The sequence below is a fragment of the Phaseolus vulgaris genome, chromosome 6 (assembly GCF_000499845.2).
Source record: "Phaseolus vulgaris cultivar G19833 chromosome 6, P. vulgaris v2.0, whole genome shotgun sequence".
NCBI classification, from domain to species: Eukaryota; Viridiplantae; Streptophyta; class Magnoliopsida; order Fabales; family Fabaceae; genus Phaseolus; species Phaseolus vulgaris.
In genome coordinates, this window is record NC_023754.2 from 26,758,707 (window position 1) to 26,775,333 (window position 16,627).

The 16,627-nt window shown below is 32.8% G+C and overlaps 4 protein-coding genes across 4 annotated transcripts; 1 reads left to right on the top strand and 3 right to left on the bottom strand.

Annotated features, from left to right (window-relative positions):
- Positions 1–4,346, top strand: LOC137832375 (nuclear intron maturase 1, mitochondrial). Its single transcript, XM_068640515.1, has 2 exons — positions 1–2,457; positions 3,614–4,346. Exon 1 carries the CDS (start codon positions 116–118, stop codon positions 2,195–2,197), a length of 2,082 nt encoding a protein of 693 aa, XP_068496616.1. The 5' UTR covers positions 1–115; the 3' UTR covers positions 2,198–2,457; positions 3,614–4,346.
- A 1,686-nt stretch (positions 4,347–6,032) lies between these two features.
- Positions 6,033–6,798, bottom strand: LOC137833165 (uncharacterized). Its single transcript, XM_068641524.1, has one exon. It carries the CDS (start codon positions 6,634–6,636, stop codon positions 6,154–6,156), a length of 483 nt encoding a protein of 160 aa, XP_068497625.1. The 5' UTR covers positions 6,637–6,798; the 3' UTR covers positions 6,033–6,153.
- Positions 6,799–9,074: 2,276 nt separating this feature from the next.
- LOC137832376 (alkaline ceramidase TOD1) lies at positions 9,075–12,124 on the bottom strand. The gene is made up of 4 exons (XM_068640516.1): positions 11,771–12,124; positions 11,480–11,671; positions 10,664–11,224; positions 9,075–9,600 (listed from the first exon to the last, which is right to left on the bottom strand). Exons 1-4 carry the CDS (start codon positions 12,021–12,023, stop codon positions 9,242–9,244), a joined length of 1,365 nt encoding a protein of 454 aa, XP_068496617.1. The 5' UTR covers positions 12,024–12,124; the 3' UTR covers positions 9,075–9,241.
- Positions 12,125–13,428: 1,304 nt separating this feature from the next.
- LOC137832377 (uncharacterized) lies at positions 13,429–15,325 on the bottom strand. The gene is made up of 4 exons (XM_068640517.1): positions 14,911–15,325; positions 14,547–14,693; positions 14,370–14,456; positions 13,429–14,131 (listed from the first exon to the last, which is right to left on the bottom strand). Exons 1-4 carry the CDS (start codon positions 15,268–15,270, stop codon positions 13,940–13,942), a joined length of 786 nt encoding a protein of 261 aa, XP_068496618.1. The 5' UTR covers positions 15,271–15,325; the 3' UTR covers positions 13,429–13,939.
- Positions 15,326–16,627: the final 1,302 nt, after the last annotated feature.

Here is a 16,627-nt window from a genome sequence, read left to right on the forward strand (position 1 = left end):
GATTGTTATTATCGGATGAATTTTGAAATTAATGTATGATTTAAAATGACTGAGGTTTACTCGGAGAGAACATTGGCTACCTTGCCAAACTCTGTGAACTGCAAAATGTGACAAAATGTCAGTCAGGAAAATCGTCGAACACTTTGCGTTCCATCGCAGCACACTCTCTTCCTTCCACTTCCACCACTTCTCGCGTCCACTCTCCTCTCATTCCGCTCAATGCCTTCACCAACGAAACCAGAACCAGGACCCTCACTCTCTGTTGAAACAAGACCCAAATGAAATATGCGCTTCTCTATGGGTCAAAGCCTTCTCCTCTCCGCATAACACATCGTTCCCCAACCTCACCGGCTTCCTCTCCAACTTCGATCTCTGGCTCCTCGCATACCAACGCTCATGCGCCCACGCCACTGGCACCTTCCCTCCCCGTAACGCCGTCGGCATCCTCGTTCTCCACTCCCTGCTCTCCCTCCGTAATGCCGTAATCCGCAACCGTTTCCAATGGAACGACAAAACGAACCCTCTCCTTCGCGCCCCCAACGACGCCGCCGCTTCGAAGCCCCTGTCCAAACGCAGACTCCAAGCCGCTATCAAATCCGACGCGTCCTGCTTCCAGGACCGCGTCGTTCAGGAGGTTCTCCTCATGATTCTCGAACCTGTTTTCGAACGCCGGTTCTCCCCCAAATCGCACGCGTTTCGACCTGGTCGAAATGCCCACACGGTCATTCGCACCATTCGGAGTAACTTCGCAGGGTACTTGTGGTTCCTCAAAGGGGATTTGGCTGAGATTTTGAACCACGTGGATCCACATGTTGTGATGCGTTCCCTTGAGAAGGGTACTAGGGATAAGAAAATTTTGGGTTTGATAAAATCTGCGCTTGAGGGGGCGAACATGCGTGGTGCTTCGCGCAAGGAAGAGATTGTTGAGGAGTTGACGAGGCTTAAGAAGAAGAGGGCTACGAAGAAGAAGATTCTGAAAGAGAATGAGCCGAAGCCTGATCCTTATTGGTTGAGAACGTTTTTTAGTTTTGCTCCTGAGGAGGCTGCTAAGGTACCTAATTATGGGCATTGTGGGATTTTAAGTCCTTTGCTTGCCAATGTTTGTCTTAATGAGTTGGATTATTGGATGGAGAAAATGATTGTTGAGTTTTTTAGGCCTAGTGAGTTTGATTCCATATGGAAGTATTCGATTGATGATGGGTGTCATAACCCGGCATGGCCTGAGTTTGTTCCGTCGAGTGGGAAGGAAAAGACTAGGAAGATGGATTATGTTAGATACGGGGGGCATTTTTTGATTGGGATTCGAGGGCCTAGGGAGGATGCTGTGGAATTGAGGAAGAAGATTGTTGCATTTTGTGAGAGTGAGCTTGGGGTGAGGTTGGATAATTCCAAGCTGGAGATTGAGCATGTTACTAGGGGGATACAGTTCTTGGATCATATAATATGCCGGAGGGTGATACACCCTACCTTGCGTTACACGGGTTCTGGAGGGAACATTGTGAGTGAAAAGGGTGTGGGGACTTTGCTTTCTGTTACTGCTTGCTTGCAGCAATGCATTCGCCAGTTTAGGAGGCTTGAGCTTGTTAAGGGTGATAAGGACCCCGAGCCACTTCCATGTAATCCTATGTTGTACTCCGGTCAAGCTCACACAAATTCTCAAATGAACAAGTTCCTTGAGACCATGGCTGATTGGTATAGGTATGCTGATAATCGCAAAAAGGTTGTTGGCTTTTGTGCCTATGTTGTTCGGAGCTCATTGGCCAAATTGTATGCTGCTAGGTATAGGCTGAAGTCCCGAGCCAAGGTGTATGGAATAGCTTCACGAAATCTCAGCCGTCCTCTGAGGGAGAGCAGTAACAATTCTGCACCTGAATATTCAGATCTTTTGAGGATGGGGCTGGTTGATCCAATTGAAGGCGTTCAGTTTTCGCATATGTCTTTGATTCCATCTTGTGACTATAATCCATTCCCAAGGAATTGGATCCCAGATCATGAGAGGGTGTTGCATGAGTATATACAACTTGAAAATCCCAAATTTTTCTGTGAGTTGCTCAGATCTGTTAAGCAAAAAGGTTTAAATCTGCCTCAGGATGAAATATCTCAAATGGTATGGGATTACAAAACTCACGGAGTTTGTTATTTTCGATCTAACAAGGATAACAAATTAAAATCTGATTTGAAGAAGATAACTGCATAAACCTAAAATAAGTGGAATCTTCTCAATATCAAGGTTCTGCTTCCAAATTGGTGTGATCTGGTAGAAAATTGGTTTTGAGCCTTTTGTTTGTGGAGTACTTCAGAGTGAAAATCCTTCAAATACTATTATCACGAGAAAAGGTAGCCCGTGCTGACATTATGTACATAAAAGGCAGAACACGCCCATTGGATGGGTGCGCGGCTCGGATGGCAGCATTTTAATCAACTACTGAGTACTGACAGTTTCTAACATAGCAAAAGGTACAAACAAATTTTTTTACGTTGTTGAATTGATAGTAAATGGTGAAGTTGGGATTCCTCGAGGCCGTGGATTTAACATGAAATTATGAATTGAGGAGGATATTGTTCATTATATTAATAAATATTAGTTTCCAGGTTATAGGTTATGTCTCCATGTAACTACTGTTCCAAACTTCTATCTGATTAGATATCTGCTGAATGTTTGCATGTGGATTTCTGGTGATATTAATGAATTATTCTAGAGGAACTTTTAGCTTGGGATATTAAGAGGTAGATGGTCTTTTATGGAATACAAAGAGGAAATTCCACGTACTAATAAATTTTAATTACTGCAAGCTATATTTCTTGGATATCTGCATTCGGTAGTGGGTGGACAAATGTTTGATATTTATAATAATAAAAAATCATATATATTTGGATTCGTTCTCTACATCAAAATGCAGTGCTGTTTTTTTATTTTCTATTACTTCATAACAAATCTCTCTCTGTCTTTCGCTCATATTGCTTATTCTGTTTTTATTTAGTTTGGATTTGTATAGCAGTTGTGGACCAAAAGTCATCTCCTCGTGCTTGTCTAGCATTTGAATCTTTAGCACAGTTTAGTTTACCTACAGGAGTCACCTGACTCTCAGGGATACATATGTTTATTGAGCTTTAATAAGTCATAATAATTCCCTAACTTTTCCCAGAGTTAAGATGGATCTAACATAGTTGGTGCTGAAATTTAGCTTTTAATGTTAGGAATTTTTTATGTAATATCAATCATTTTGTGTATGTTCCTAACTTCATAATTAAACATTCGCTGAAATTCTTGCAACTGCTTAAATTGTTTACCGAATGGGGTTAATTCGATGAATTTCTTCAGAATTCATTTTAATAGGTAATTGAAATACCAATTACACGCTTGGCATAGGATGTGTGAATATCAATATTTGTTTACTGGAAAAAGAAGCTTTAATTTCAGGTTTACCTTTATTTGTATACTTATGCAAATGAATAGTGGTAACTTGCATTAGTGTATAGATCTGATTTGGAGACTGCACAGCAAAGTGTTTTTAGATTAGTTGGATTGTTATTGCTTGGATGTATCTACTGTTCAATTTAAGGGAATAGAGAAACTTTTTTGCTTACTTCATTATTCTATATTGAAAACTAGATACCTGCTGGAGATTGGAGACTATTCATGACATGAAGGAAACACTGATGATTGATATACATACAACTTGAGGGAAGTTCTCAAGGTATGGTGTTTATTATTCAGTGTACCACTTTTCCAGGAGCTTCCAGTTAGATCCACCCCAACTGTGGTAGAAACCGTGCTTTCTTACCGACCAATAAACTGTTTGGTAGCCTTTGTCTCTCTTGGCATGATACACGTCCCAAGTGGTGAACCACGGCAACCACTCAGCAGTGCATTTGGAATCTTGATCCACTGTGATAGTGCTGTTGTGGTGTTGGCCTAGTTTGAGATAAAAGAAAGGACTTTTGTCACAGCCAAGTTCCAATTGCTCCTTGGTGTTGTTGGGCAGGTCATTTCGTATGTAAACAACTGTGTTTGTCCTGTGACTCTGAGGCCTAGCAAGTGTTGATGTGTTCAGAAAATAGAACGATTGAAAGAGTAGAAAGAAGGTGAAGAAGGGGTGGTGAAAAGCCATGATTGTATCGCATTGATGGTGGTGAAGAAGGTAAATGGTTCACGGTTCCTCCATTTTAGGAAAACCATCATGATCTATGCAAGACAAGATTAGAAACCAGCCTGAATCAATGACAACACTTGAATTTTTAACTTACTGCATTAGGTCGGTTGTAGGAAGAAAAAAACCCATTCTAATTTTTCTATCGCTGTTTGCAAGTATATATAAAAGACGTCGTGTGATTTATACAGTTAACTTTCATTCATTCAGATAAAAACTTCAAAGCTCATGATTTATTTTTATATTATAAACTTTATAACAAATGAATTTTTAATAATGTATATGTGTGTATTACACTATTCTTAAAATCCTTAATGAATAAATATTTTTAAACATATAAATTATATATTTAATTAGTAAATTATTTTCTGTGATACAAAAATATCTTTAACTATTCATATTTTTTAAAAATATTCAAACTAAACTTAGAAATAAAGATAAATATATATTAAAATAGATAAACAGTTAAGAAAATAAGTAAACAGGTAAAGATAAAAGGAGTAATTTAAAGTAGGAAAACACATTATTGACTAATCGTTCGATCAAAAACAATAATTTTAAAAATTGAATTAAATATTCATTTTTTTAAAATTATGATAAAAAATATGACCAAATGATGAAAGTGAACAAAAATACTCATTTATAAATAAGACTAAAGAGATCATTTAAACCTTTTAGTTTGCAATGCTACTAAAAAACATTCCAACAATTAGATAACAGTTAATCGTAATTTACTTGAACTAAATGTTTTTTTTTTGTAAACATGACATCTCACGGCTAAAAATAGATTAGTTTTAATGAAATAAAGTCTAAAACTGAAAAACCTTGACGAAGACAAAATAATGTGACCTTTCTGTGCTATATGTTACATCAATACCTGTTCGTCCTGTCAATTAATCATTAGCCATAAAGTTATTATTTTATTTAAAAGTCATTATATTATTGTATTATTTTTAAGAAGTGAGGGTAGAAAATTCGCTATTCATCCTTACAAATTGTATTAAAAAATAAATTATTTATATTAACACCTTTTAAAAAGAAACAGTTATTGATATAACTAGAGATGTGCAGAGATACTTAGTCACACTCCCTCTTTGATTCACTTGCATTAATTAAAATATTAATTTTGTAATACTAATCACCATAAATAATCTTATCAAATCCTAATAAATATCAAATATCAATGAAACAAAACAATGAGATTAGAAATACCTCACTATACCAGGCGCAAGAAAAAAAATAAAAAAGAAAACTAAAGAGAATGATGTGGATGGGAATAGACAAGAAAAAAAAGAAGAAGACAAGAATAAACTATATAATAATTGTTTTTTTTTCTTATTGCTTTTCAAGATTGATGCATTGATTTAGTGTTTGTAAAATAGTATTCATAATATTATAAAAAAATTATTAAATAAAAATTAATTTTATAGATAAAAATATTTAATGACTAAAATAATTAAATTAAAGATTATTTTAAAGATTAAAAAAGTTATTGGTTACTTAATAAATTCCTTAATTTATTCAATAATCTTTTAATTTATTCTCAAAATATAAATCATCCTACTCATAAATATTAAATACTTTATTGTAAAAATATAATTTTCCAACTCATAAATATTAAATACTTTATTGTAAAAATATAATTTGACAATTAAAAATATTACACTTCTTATATCATTCTCATCTTTATCATGTCACATTATTCATCATACCTACACTTCTTTAAGCAAGTTTGTGTGACTTGTGTTCGGAAGAGTACTAGGGAAAAAAATGAGGCTTTTTGAAGGAAGAATATTAAATTGAAGGAGGCAAAAATTGACAATATAAAACCAAAATGCAAACCTGTAAATGTACATGCATGCATGCCACGTAAAATATTAATCCATTCCTTCAATCTTAATTCTTCATCAAACTAACTACATCATAAAGAAAATTAAGAAACAATCATCCCAGCACAATATTAATTTCTTTTTGTTGATGATTTTGGCAATTGCTACAACTCCTACCGTTTCTGCACCGCGGTCTTGGTGGTGGTGGTGTTGTGTTGTTGTTGTTCTTCGTCTTGGATGCAGAAAGCAGAGAGAGGAAAGGAGCGTGAAATGCCGGAGGAGTTGGCGAAGGAAATCTTAGAGCAAGAAGGGTCGTCGACAAAGATTTCGGAGATGGTGACCCAGAGGAAGAGCTCTTTGGTCTTGACGCCGGTGACCCTCCACATGCGGTGTTCTTCGACGAAGGCGGTGACCTCGGTGTCGTAGGAAACGGTGCGTCCTATGGCGTTGAAGCGGTGCTCCTTTTTGTGCTTCTGCTTGAGCCAGACGAAGCCGGAGGTGCGGTTGTAGCCCATCTCGACGATGTTATCCAAGGGAAGCAACCCTCTCGGGAGGAGAATTTCGTCGAGGAGGAGGCGTGACTTTTGGCTGCATATCGCTTCGCCCTCGTAGATCTCCGCCGCCTCACGGTGGTGCGCTATTTGTGTGCTTACCATTGTGGTGGAGGAAGTCTCCGGGAGGGGACAGGTAAATATTTTGATTGGGATGAGAAGTAGAATTATAATAGAATATAGGTTGTGTTGTGGGGTCAATGACACTTTGTGGTTGAGGTAGTTAGTTAGTTAGGTTCGGATGAAATCAGATCAGAACAGGGTTTTATTTTTGTTCTTCATTTTATATTTATTATTAATAGGAGAATCATATATTTCACATTTCTTAATCAATATTTTTTTTATTTTTTTATTAGTTGAATATAATATTTTATTATTAAAAAGGATTATAAAGTAAAAGCAAGAGAAAAACGTGAGTGTAAAACTTATATTTTTCTACTAATAGGATGATGATGGTTTCACACCATTATTTTTCTCTTATATTCAGATTTTATTATAACATTATTATTTTAATATAATATTTTATCACTAAGTATATTCATTAGTGTTTTTCAGATGAGGAGGTGTTTGGAAACAAATTGTTAATAAGTTGATTTTCGGATTGCTTAATCCGAAAGTGTAATTTCTATTAGTGATTGCTGAATTCGAAAATTTAATTTCTATAAAAATTGGACTTAAAAATATAATTCACATCCATTGGAAACTGAACATAAAAGGAGAAGCAGTACATAAAAGTGGAAGCACAAGATTAGTGAATAACAATTCAATTACAATAATAACATAGATTGAGGCCAATAAAATATGGCATGGTGGGTAAGAAAAATGATAGGTTGATAATAAATATTGATGTGATGAATTAAAAATAAATATATATAATAAAGGATAAATTTGTAATTAAATTATAAAAATAATTATTAAAATAATAATAACTAAAAAAAAAGCATTATTGTTTCACTTTAACACTGAAACAAACAATTAAGAGAGTGTAGGGCAACCTTGCTTCTCTCTCAGACTCAATAAGGATCAAAACGTCTCCCTCTCTCACTCTCACTGGTCCTTTACGTAAGGGCCATAAGGTTGACAACGATAGCATCTTTACCTGAGATTCCTTCCTGATATTAAGAAAGGGGAAGAAGCTTTTTCTCATTTATTGCATTTCATTTCATATATTAGGCTAAATTTGACAACTAGTAGAAGTGATGATTTTACTTGTCTCCCACTTACACAATTTTTTTCAGATTTAATTTATATAAAAGTCGTGTTACATTCTAACTTGTAATAAATCAAACTTATATAGAAAAAACGACATTTGTATTATTATATTGTATTAGTATGAGAACAATTTTATGTGACTTAAATCTGATTCAAAAGTGTGTATGATACACACTTTTTATAAATAAAATCATTAATTTAATTTAATCAATTTTATAATAAAAAACATTTTGCCCAAATCCATAATATATAAAATGAATTGTACTAAATTAATGAAAATTGTATTTAATAAATACATTTTGAATAAAATGATGTTTATAAAAAATATATTTCTTCTTATTTTTGTGTTGTGAAAAATAAAAAGTTTAAATTTTTTTATAAGGACTTTTTTATTTTCAAACACAATTTATCCAATTTTATAATTAATCTATTTCAATAAAAAAAGTTGAGAAGTTAGGTAATTTATTGGATTTTAGGTTGCGCTTTTATTTTTTGTTGGTACTTTATATTGCGCTCAAGAATAGAATTGAAGTAGAAAATAAATAAGAGGATAAGATTGGCACCTAACCTAACATAATGAAAAGTTGGTTGACATAAAACTAATGATGTTGCATTTAGATTGTAATCATGGTTTTCTTATAATGTATCTATCCCAAGAGTTTCTCTACATCTTTTTCTAATATTATTCATCACATCACTGTTTCATTTTTTATATCAATAAAGATTCTGACTCTGTAAACAGTAACATACTTACTTTCATTCGACAACTTTATAATATAATAATATATTTAATTAAAAAATAAAATAAATAGTATAAATAAAATAAAGTTTGTTCACAGTATAAATAAAGTATCAATGCCCTTTTGATATTTCTCTTTCCTCTTCTTAATTTACCATAATAGCTTTGCAAATGCATCATGAGCTGCGAGAACATTTAATTTTAATAACTGACATCATTGCTACAAGATTTTCAATATAAGAATAACATACATAAGATATCTTTAAAAAAATATTAACTTTTTATTTAAACACTTAAAAAATTATCTGTACATTAAATTAAATGAGAAGGATTCTGCAGTCTTTTATAATGCATACTTTGTTTTCTTGCTTTAGATGTGGTACAAAAAAGTATGGAAGGAGTGAGTGGTACGTTCTTTGTTCTTTCGATATTGCTAACTTTTTTCTTCCAAGCAACCTTGGGATTACCGCATCTTCTTAGTAATATTTAAGAAACAAATCATTCTCATTATGATTACATCATTCTTTCCACAACTTTCAACAATGACGTGCCTAATTCAATGATTAAAAAAATAAAGCACAAACACATAAGAACAGAGGAAACATTCCTGCTAGCTTCTAACAGGTTGTCAGCTTTTCTCTATAATAATCAAAAGAATTGTTCTTTATATATTATATAGTTATGATTATAATTATATAAACAAAAAGAATTGCTCTTACTCTCTTTCTTTCTTTGTTTTTTGATCTCTTAATGGGGTCCTTAATCATTTGATGATTCCCCCCACATTATCGAAAGATACTTCTGGCACTTGCTGCAACAACTTCCATTCACATACAACAAATCAGGGTGTGCCCTTTTGGTTCTTCCTGAACTCGACACTTTCTTCATAGTGGTCCCATCACTGCTCTTCAGATTGTGTCTGTACTCCACTGCCACCTGTTCAAAAACTTCCACCTCAAACATGTTTATCTTCACCTTCTGCTTCATCTTATCTCTCACAAATGCAAAGGGTAATTGGTCTCTTGGGTTAAATGCCTCCAACTCGTTGAATATAAGGCATGAGAAGAGGTTGCTACCAAGTCCATGTCTCCTCAATATCAAAGCACTATCTGGGACATCTGCCATAAACAATTCAAAGAGGATACCATAAATTTTTAGGCATAATGGAACAAGTTTGGTTGCAAATTTCTTCTCTCATTATCTAATACTACTACTGTTTAATGACACTCTTATGTGTCTGTTATTAGTTGGATTTAGCTAAGTTTTATCTAAAATATCTTTCTTTTTTATTAATCAAACCAGTGGTAGTTTAAAAAAGTTGGATTAAACATTTCATATGCAAATACATTGAAATGACAATGAACAACCCTTTATTATAGGTATGGACTTGTTAGGGATGATAAACATACCATATGCAAAATGATACTAGACAAGCCAACTGGAAACAAAAATGATTTAGCCAAAGGACAAAATTAGGTACAAAACCAGCATCTCCATGTGAGTCTCGCTCATCGATGTTTTAAAAAAATGAACTACAATTGTTAACAAGTACGTTATGTGTAACAAAAAAAAATGAAGCACTTGGATCAGTTAAATGGCAAGATCCAATACTCTTGCGACACATTTCACTGTGAACAAAGTTAAGGACCATGATTTTTGTGAGTGGTTATCTACTTTCATTATGGAAATTTAATGCTACTTTTCTACCTACTTGAATCTGAAATCTTGTGAGATAAAAAAAAGTTGAAATCTTAGGCCTGGTTCCTTGTAATGAAAAAAAGAAACCTAATAAAGTAGCAGAATAGACCTGTAAAATGTGTGCCAGCGCCTCAACATTAATTTCATAGTTCCATTTCATAAAAGGGAATTGATTAAGGACAACTATGTCAATTTAAGTGAACTACCCCACATGGGGAAGAAAACTTCCTCCTAGAAGCCTTCACCAGTAAAGATATTTCAGGGTTTATGGGCTATGTAATCAAGTTTCAAGATCCACCGTTTCATGTCAATACACATTAACATGCAATACACTTTCTGATGTGGTGAAAATTGTTTCATTTCTAAGGTTCTTGATATAATGTAACAAATGTAATAATTTGGAAGTAAACAATGTTTTCAATTTTGTATTATGAAAGCACAAAATTCAACTGAAGAAATCAAGATTAAAACATGTCCAATTACCTGACTCATAAGGCTGTTTTTCGGGAGTCCATGGTTGCAGTCCATTTTCACAGTATGTCTCCATTTGCATCTTCAGGGCATTGACATCCAACAATTTCTTCCACCTTGCAGTTGCCATTGCTTCTTCCATGGTATGAACATAATAAGGGTGCTTTGATATAGCCATGTCTACATCATCAGATATAACAAGTGAATGAATCAACAACAACGGATCAACCATCAGTTGCATCTTTGCATCTACCCAAATGCTGAATTGGGAATTTGGAAATAGCCTATGGACTAAATACTTTGGTATAACTCCGTTCATTGCTGGGTTCTGATACAAATTCTCTTTAGCGACCTTCACAATCCTCCACACACCTATCTTGTATTCTGTTGAATTTATTGAAATCAATCCGTGATGTTGAAGACCTTTGAGGGTGACATCGTCTACAAACATAAAAAAACACACTTCATGCAATGTGTTGAACCCAAGGCCCTTCGGTTGGCGGATTTTATCATGATCATTGAAGATTGCTGAAACCACAACCACACTGTCACACTGTTCCATCGCAATTCGATCTACATCAAGAGAAGAAGGCATATGAGAGAAGCAAATTACTATGAAATATCAAACTAAAAAAAACACTTGAAAATGAAGGATTTAACTCTTTTAAATTGTATTTGCAATCCTAACGTAAATAATCTATGCCAACAAAATGTTTTACTTTTCCAATGTATGGATCTCAGTGGCATGTTATAAACGAATCAAAAGTTGATGATTGAATATTTCGAGGTTAAATTAAGATCTGACTATTGAATTAATGTGCAACTGACCAGAATCACTGACTGGAAACTTCTTCAGAAATCCGCAAAGAACTTCGGTGTTATGATTTTGATGATTAAAATAGGAAAACCTGGTAAGGGTGCTGAGATTCCCACCGAAAGTATCAGCATTGCCCTTAACATACCGCAGAGGCCGGTTGGTCTCGCGGAAACTCTTGATCTCGTTCACAACATCCAAGTAATCTGAATTCATAACCCGCGACCCTTTAGCAAAAAGTGATCATCTTGATGGCGTAATCGAGATAAAAAGCCGTGAAAAGATCGCGAGTAGGTAATGGGTACCTGAGAAAAAAACAGGGGAGGTGCATGTAGAACGGCTGGTTGGAACAGCGTACTTGTGTTCTCCATAAGAAGAGGGGTAAGAGAAGAGGGAATTCTGAAGAGGATCCAAAGGGGATGATCGGAAGAAGCATTTGGAGTGAGAGAGAGTGGTGTAGAGAGCAAGGAAAAGAGTGGTGAAGAGATAGAGCAGAGAGAAACAGAGGAGCTTGGAGTAGAGGATGAGAGGCTTAGTCGTGGTTATTAGCCTCCCCATTATCAAAAAGTGATCTTCTTTGGGGATTTCTCTTACATGGGTTCAGTTGGTTCCACTTAGTGTTGCGAAAATTGATGATGTTATTGTTGCATGATCATGATAGTGACCCTCGCGGCGGTTATTTGTCATTTTCAACAATGTTAATTTTGTTCCTGTCTAGGTGGGCCTCCTTCTGATAATACAAGGTCCCAAGTGGTTAAGAATACATAAATCCACTATTACATTTTTATCTATTTAACTCTTTCCTTAATTAAATGATTAAATTTGGTAGCCATGACGTATTAAAAATGCTCAAGTTCTCCACCCATGGTTTTTTATTAATAAAACCACTGAATACTCCTGTTATTAAAAAAATAGCCATAAAAATAGAATCCAATAAATGTAGATTATGTTTTGAAAAACAAAATTAAGGATATTCTCATAATCATTCAACTACTAGGATAAGACACAGTTAGAGATATATGGTACAATATTATTTTTTCGATAAAAAAAGTTATATTATTGATATATTTCGTTATTTAATAATATTTTAGGTAATAAGATATCAAAATCAGTTATGTTTTAAGTGCAATTTATATTTAAAAATTAATTTGATGTATTACATAAATTCTCATTTTCTTTTTTCAAATACTACAAAATTATTGATGATAAAATAATGCATGTACACAAATTTATTTTATCATATAATTCACAATATTCACTTACAATATTGAAAATATATAATTCACAATTCGTTTAATAATGCATAATTCACAATATTATTATTGTGAATATTGAGAATATTATTAGTGATAATACTGTGAATGTATTGTTGATAATATTATGATTATATAATGTTTATAATAAAATGGTATATAAGAAGATGGTAAAAAAAAATGGCAATGTTTATTATTTTGTGTATTTAAGTCTACTATCTTCAAATTACAAGTTAATTATGCAAAGATTTATTAATTATATCATTATCAAATTAATTGTATATAATAATGTATAATAAAAATTATCGTGGTTTTAAGTTAGTATAGCTGAATAGCTTAGTTCCTCATTGATGTTGCACTGGCAGTGAAGGAAAGGAAATGGCAGAAAAATAATAAATGAAAAAGAAGTAAAAATAAATGAAAGTGAAGACGATTTAGTTAAAGAGAAAATGTTATTTTTTTATATATTTTTATTTTCACAAATTGATACCTAATGTTTCATTTTTAAAAAATTATTTTGATAGTTGAATTTTTTATTTTAGTTTTTACAATGCAAGAAGAATTTTTTAAGGAAATATTTTAATTTTATTTCATTCCTAAACAGTTTATGTTAACAGTACACATACACTCAAGACAATAAATACACAATATTAATAGCTCAGGTATCCGTTATACAAATGAATTAAAAAAAATAGTAGATGGTCTTAATCACTTATTAATCATCCCATTAATCTATATATGATATGTAATTAAATAGCATTTAATTATTTGACCATGAGTTTACAAGCTTGAGTTTATGTTAAAAAGAAAGCTTAAGTACATGTGACTAAAATATTTTATAATAAGACCAAGCAGTGTTCAAATATATTAGTAATACGATTCTATAAGTTGAATTGTTGAATCTCAAGCTGTGAACAATGTGGCTATGTTACCATCTCTTGGGTCTGAATCTCTTAAGTGGAAATTCACTTAATTTAAAAAAGATGATAATGAGAAATTATTTCAACTATTCAACAAACACTTCCATTTACATGCTCAAATTAATAAAATACAATAGAGTAATAATAAGGTATATTTTTTTAGTTTTAAGAACAAATGTGCATTTGTTCTTAAAACTAAAAAACGTATACTTTATTATTACTCTACTATAATTTCTATTAATTTAAGCATGGAAGTGCTTGTTGAATAGTTGAAGTAATTTCTCATTATCACCTTCTTAAATTAAGTGGCCTTTTGAGAAGTCTTTCTCCTTTTTTCTGCAACCTTTAGTGTAGCATTTTTAAGTCGATGCACATGTTCTTTAAACGTATCAAAATCGATTTGAGGACCGAAAGCTGGTTCTCGCACTACATTGAATTCATCCCAATGTTCTTCAGCCTTCTTCATGTCCCCCAGCAAACAGTGTATAATTGCCTGTAAAATATTTCCAAACACAAGGTAACCATCACGATTCATGCACTTCTATGTTCATATTCATGTAAAAATGAGAAAAATATAATCAAAGCAAAGTTTTTATCAAGGAAATAAATATTAAGCCTAAAGCGTGTGTTATAGAGAATATACGTTTTATCTAATAAGATCTATAATGTTATGGTAGGGTTAATTAATTAAGTAGGTGATTAATGGATTTTAAGAAGGTGAGAAAAGTTACCTTGTAGAGTGGGCGTCGTGCATCTTTGAGCGATTCATCTGCCAAACATTGGCATTGCAAGCCACTTTCTAAAGATGATTTTTTTCCCTGCCATTAACACGTTCAAGGAATTCGTGTCAAATAATTCCCTTAAGGAAAAATGTTAAATAAAAAACTAATTAAAGTGAAATTGGATACCTTGTAGATGAGCACTTCTACTATTAACATTTCAAACTCGTAGGCTTCGTGTGGTTTCTTCTTTTCATTAGCCTTTTTTAATGCTGCTCTGAGTATTTTCTCTGCACAATCTTCCTCTTCCCTCCTCTCCAACTCTGCTACTTTTTGCTTCAATGTATCATATATAACACACTCTTAATTGCTTCATATATACCAAAGTAATTATATATAAAAGAACATATATCTGATCCAGTTGAATCGTATTTAGATGAAGCCCTTTGTTTAAAGATAAATAATAAAGCAAAAAAAGTATAAAGTAAAAAGATAATATCATTAAATAGTGACACTTCCCAACGTTAATCTGGAACATGTTGATGTATCAAACCTGAAGAATTGGTAAATCAGGAAGATCTTGTTTAAGTTCCCACTTAAGAGCAAAGGAACTGTTTAATGCTGTTGGGTTTTCATACTGTTCTGTCATCAATCTGTCCAATGCTGGATACCCACTATGGAGTTCTCTAACGATGAAGGACCTGGTAGCTTGAAGACGTCTACTGGGCTTGGGCTTGGGCCTTCTAAGGAGCACAAAAATCAAAAGAGAAAGACAGCCAAGGATTACATAAGATATTGCTTTCAAGGCATTTTCCTCGTACTTAGAACTCACATATGAAATGAAAAATTTCATATCTTCACAGCAACTTTGAGGGAGAGAAAAGTTACAAAACTTTTCTACCAGCTGGTTCATATTCAAGCACTCTTCCTTTTACTCCACAGATTTAAAAGAGAATGAGAGAGTATATTTTTCTCATATTATTCAGCAATATAAATAGTGGTACATGGCTTGTGAAATGTCATCAAGTATTGTGATTCTATGCTTGACTCATAGGTCAAGAAATGAATGTCTTAAAGAAAACCCTTGTTCTAAGTAAAAGATATGTGCTCAAGAAAAAGAAAGAAAAAAGAGAGTAAAAGATATAGAAGCTGCCCATAGATTATTAGTACTACTACGTAGGGCAATTGATGCATCATGAATAATGTATAATGTGCAACCACTCTAGATTTCAAAATACTCCTTCGAGCAATTTTGATACAACTAAAAATTACATTACAATGTTATGCTATAACTATGAGAAAACTATTTCTCATTTTCGTTAATGATTAATTTGCTTCAACAAAATTCCATTGACCACTTATAAGGTCTCTCTCATATTTTTTTCATCCATAAAACCTATATATAAGATATTCTTTCAAAAAGTTATATTTTAAGTAAATGGTAGACAACATTTAAATAAAAAAAATTACATAACAAGATAACTTCGTCTAAAAGGAATTAAATATATTTCTAAAAATGACATTTACCATCTAAACGGAAAAAAATTACTGTAATAAATTGATCAACTTTTAAGAAACGGATCTCTGAATTATCTAATGTGTGTGTGTATATATATATATATATATATATACATACATTTGAATGACATTCAGTTTGCTTTTAATTCCAGTTTCTATTGCAATCTTTGCACTGTCTAAGAAACCTTTTTGGTACTAGTATCTCCCAAACATTTGAATTCATCAAATATTTTTAAAAGAAATTTTTTTTTTTTTTTTGGCTCCATAAATTTATTTAAAATCAGATAAAGCTTGCTTTCCATTCCAAAGCTGGGTCCAAAAAAGCCTGGTAAATACAATTTGGGTTTTAAAATTCAAACTCCGTTAGCAAAACCAGTAAGCTTGCGTTTTTTTTTAAACTGTGTGGGTTCTGTACAAAAATTCTTTTCGGCCCAATTAACTAAAGTTTTATCCAAACCCACTTTTTTTATGACATTAACATTGTTAGTTGTTCTTCCTGTACCACCATATTACTGACTGCACTTCCATACCACGGAAAATGTTTGAAGTACCATCCCTCATTCCTTTTCTAAAATTTGTTCTGAAAAATGCATTTTATAAGTTATTACATATGTTTTAAAAAACATATTTCAAAAAATACATTTTATGTCTTTTAAAAACTGGTTTACAAAATTTTGTTCCAAAAATCGTAATCCAAATTGTTCTGAAAATTTTGAAATGCTTATTCTGGAACATTTTGAAATCGTTATTCT

Coding starts and splice junctions, on each gene's coding strand:
- LOC137832375 (XM_068640515.1), top strand. CDS start 116: ATGTCAGTCAGGAAAATCGTCGAACACTTTGCGTTCCATCGCAGCACA.
- LOC137833165 (XM_068641524.1), bottom strand. CDS start 6,636: ATGGTAAGCACACAAATAGCGCACCACCGTGAGGCGGCGGAGATCTAC.
- LOC137832376 (XM_068640516.1), bottom strand. CDS start 12,023: ATGGGGAGGCTAATAACCACGACTAAGCCTCTCATCCTCTACTCCAAG. Junction 11,672..11,770: donor CTCCCCTGTTTTTTTCTCAG/GTACCCATTACC, acceptor TTATGAATTCAG/ATTACTTGGATGTTGTGAAC. Junction 11,225..11,479: donor GTTTCCAGTCAGTGATTCTG/GTCAGTTGCACA, acceptor CTCTTGATGTAG/ATCGAATTGCGATGGAACAG.
- LOC137832377 (XM_068640517.1), bottom strand. CDS start 15,270: ATGAACCAGCTGGTAGAAAAGTTTTGTAACTTTTCTCTCCCTCAAAGT. Junction 14,694..14,910: donor CTGATTTACCAATTCTTCAG/GTTTGATACATC, acceptor GATACATTGAAG/CAAAAAGTAGCAGAGTTGGA. Junction 14,132..14,369: donor CACGACGCCCACTCTACAAG/GTAACTTTTCTC, acceptor AATATTTTACAG/GCAATTATACACTGTTTGCT.